General features: G+C 40.1%; 1 protein-coding gene across 1 annotated transcript; it reads right to left on the bottom strand.

Moving 5' to 3' along the window:
* Window positions 1-6: 6 nt before the first annotated feature.
* On the bottom strand, window positions 7-442 carry LOC124231975 (keratin-associated protein 21-1-like). Its single transcript, XM_046648970.1, has one exon. The coding sequence runs from the start codon at window positions 389-391 to the stop codon at window positions 83-85; it is 309 nt and encodes a 102-aa protein (XP_046504926.1). The 5' UTR covers window positions 392-442; the 3' UTR covers window positions 7-82.
* Window positions 443-2,771: the final 2,329 nt, after the last annotated feature.

The raw sequence follows: 2,771 nt of genomic DNA, 5'->3' as shown, positions 1-2,771 counted from the left end.
AATCATGGGGTCCACATCCTTCAATCAGCATTATCCTTAGATACGCCATTTCAGGAGCAAATGAGCCTTTGATAGTGATGTTCTAGCAGCAAGAAGAGTAACATCTTCTATAGCAAAATGGCCTGTAGCCACAGTAGCCAGAGCCGTACCCACAGCCATAGCTGGAGCCATAACCACAGCCATATCCAGTTCCATAACTGCAGCCATAACGGGGGCTATATCCACAGCCATATCCGCAGCCATATCTGGTTCCATAACCACAGCCATAAAGGGGGCTGTATCCACAGCCATAGCCAGTCCCATAACTGCAGCCATAATGGGGGCCAAACCCACAGCCATAGCCATATGTGCAGCCATAGCCACAGGAGTTGCCATAGTAGTTGCAACACATGTTGTCAGGAGAAGAGAATTCAGGCGGGTTGCAAGAGGAGGTTTCTGAAGTGTGTGTGTCTTCTACTTCTCCTGGCCCTTTATATACTGTCAGTAATTGGCAGAGCATACCATTCATCCCTGACTTAGCCACAAAATATGTAAACAACTCATATGTGCCAGTCACTGTTGACAATCGTTAACAACGGTTTGCTTAAAATGAGGTCATTATTTTGGAGTCACCACTTTCAATTCAAGAGCATCCTTTACATTTATCCTGCCAAAGATTGTCTCAATAGAATCATGTGCCCAGATGTAAAACTGATACCGATTTTCAAAATCTCCTGTCATCGAATAGCTACCTTACACAACTACGTTTTGAGGGGTTGTAGGAAAATTTTGTCCTTTTTGTCGCTACTCTTTCCTAAAATGTCTGCCTTGGCCCATAGGGAAGGAAATACTCCCATCTCCTTTCTTGAATCATTGTAACTTCTTGCCAGACTTGTCCCACTCACATACCTACTGTCAGATACCTACTAGTTCCTTGGGGTAGAAAACAAGGATGATGCTAATTCTCTAGGGCACAGAAGAGCCCCCAACAACCTAGAAACATCTTGGCCAAAATGTGATGGCACTGAGATCAGAAATCTTGGTTTATATCTCTGCCTCTATAAATCAGCTCTTCTACCCATAGGTGTCTTAATCCAGACATGCCCTTTCCTCTCATTCTATCCCAAACCTCCGACCTCTCCATCACTAAATGTGCAGTCAGAGAAAGATTTTTTTGCTTGTTTATTTGTCTGGGGGGATTCCTTTTGTTTATCTTGCTTCTCTAGGTTTTACTTAAAACACCATTTTCAGAGTCCAGTGGACTCCACAAATAAATATTTCTTCCTGAAACAACCATGAAAGCCAAGTTGGAAGGGAGTAGAAACTCAGGAAGATCATTCTTTCTACTGGATAGTCACATTTCAACAACAAAGGAATGGGTGATAATCCACTACTTTATTAAGTACCTTCAACAGGCATTTTCACAAACCTGCTGATTTCATTTACTGGGAAATTTCATTATTACACATTTTTCCTTCCTTAAGAAATCTTCCTATTTTTTTTATATTGGTCACAGGTCTAATCTGATCAATCTGTGATGTTTCATTCCTAATAGCAAAAAGGAAGAAAATATATCCCCACCCCAACTTTTCTTTTCCTTTGTTTTGTCTCCTTTTCTGTCATCTTTGAAATTCTAAACTATAAATTCTAATTCACAAATTCCCTGGCATAGACACTTTACTTTTTAATACTGCTGCCAACACCCACTTTTAGGCCACAATACTCCTGGATTGTTGAAAAAGTATTCAACTTTTATTCCATTATTTCTAATACTTTTCCATTCAGGTCTCTGGATACTGCTCCATAATGGTGGCAGTGTGTCTATTTTGTGCAACCCTGAATTACCTGCTCTGAGTTCAGTGCCTGGTACATAGTTGACACTTGATCAATATTTGCCAATAAAAAATAGATGGGTTAAATCAAATACACATTCAGCTGTTGGTGTGCCACTTATAAGCTATAAGATATTTAGATATATTACTGCCATCTTCTCTTTTAACTTAAAGTTAAACTCTCAAGTTTCCTTTGACTAAGAGAGTGACAAGATTTCAGACTTGGGGGAAGTGTTAAGTGAAAGTTTGTCAGGACCCTTTTCTAGATAAATAAATTATCTTAGTAAATGATAGGCTCTTTACTGGATACATAAATTATCTTACACAAGCCTACCGATATTCTTCCATTTGGCTGAATGCTTTCCATAATAAAAAAACATAATGAAACAATAAGTTAGATTTTTAAAGAGCTGTGATGATAAGAATTCCCTTCCCCTGTTTGTAAAGCTAACCTCAGAGTTACCCAGAGCACAGTCAGTCCTCAGATCTGACTTAACGAATGTTCAAGCTGTGAAAACTGTCCTGCATTTGAAAGAACTCCTGTTTCTTCATCAGTTGGACAAATTATATCTTGTGAATAGCTTCATTGCAGGCTCACTTTGATGGCAGGGCCATCTCTGTTGGATTTGGCCATTTTGTGGGGTCTCCTAGCTCCAAGGACCTCAGAGTCAGAGTTTGTGCAGTGACCCTGTCATGGAAATGAGACAGTGACACATTTGTCATCGCTGGTTACAGCTGAGTCTGAAGGGCTTTTTCTGTGGTAGGATCTAAATGTTAGAGTTCTGGAAGTTCAGAAAAGGAAAGGGCACTAAAGTCAGTACCAAAAAAGCCATAGACCCTCTAACTGAGAACATTGACTGGAATTTTAAATTCCATTCTTATGTCTTCCCCAGCCAAAGAGAGCCCCATTAAGGCACTAGACTTTGCTCTTTTCCACTGGAAAATGTGGCAACATCTGAT

This window comes from Equus quagga, unplaced genomic scaffold (assembly GCF_021613505.1).
Source record: "Equus quagga isolate Etosha38 unplaced genomic scaffold, UCLA_HA_Equagga_1.0 HiC_scaffold_14250_RagTag, whole genome shotgun sequence".
In the NCBI taxonomy this organism is placed as follows: Eukaryota; Metazoa; Chordata; class Mammalia; order Perissodactyla; family Equidae; genus Equus; species Equus quagga.
Note: the sequence above shows the minus strand (reverse complement) of the source record. Positions and strands in the feature narration are given on the sequence as shown.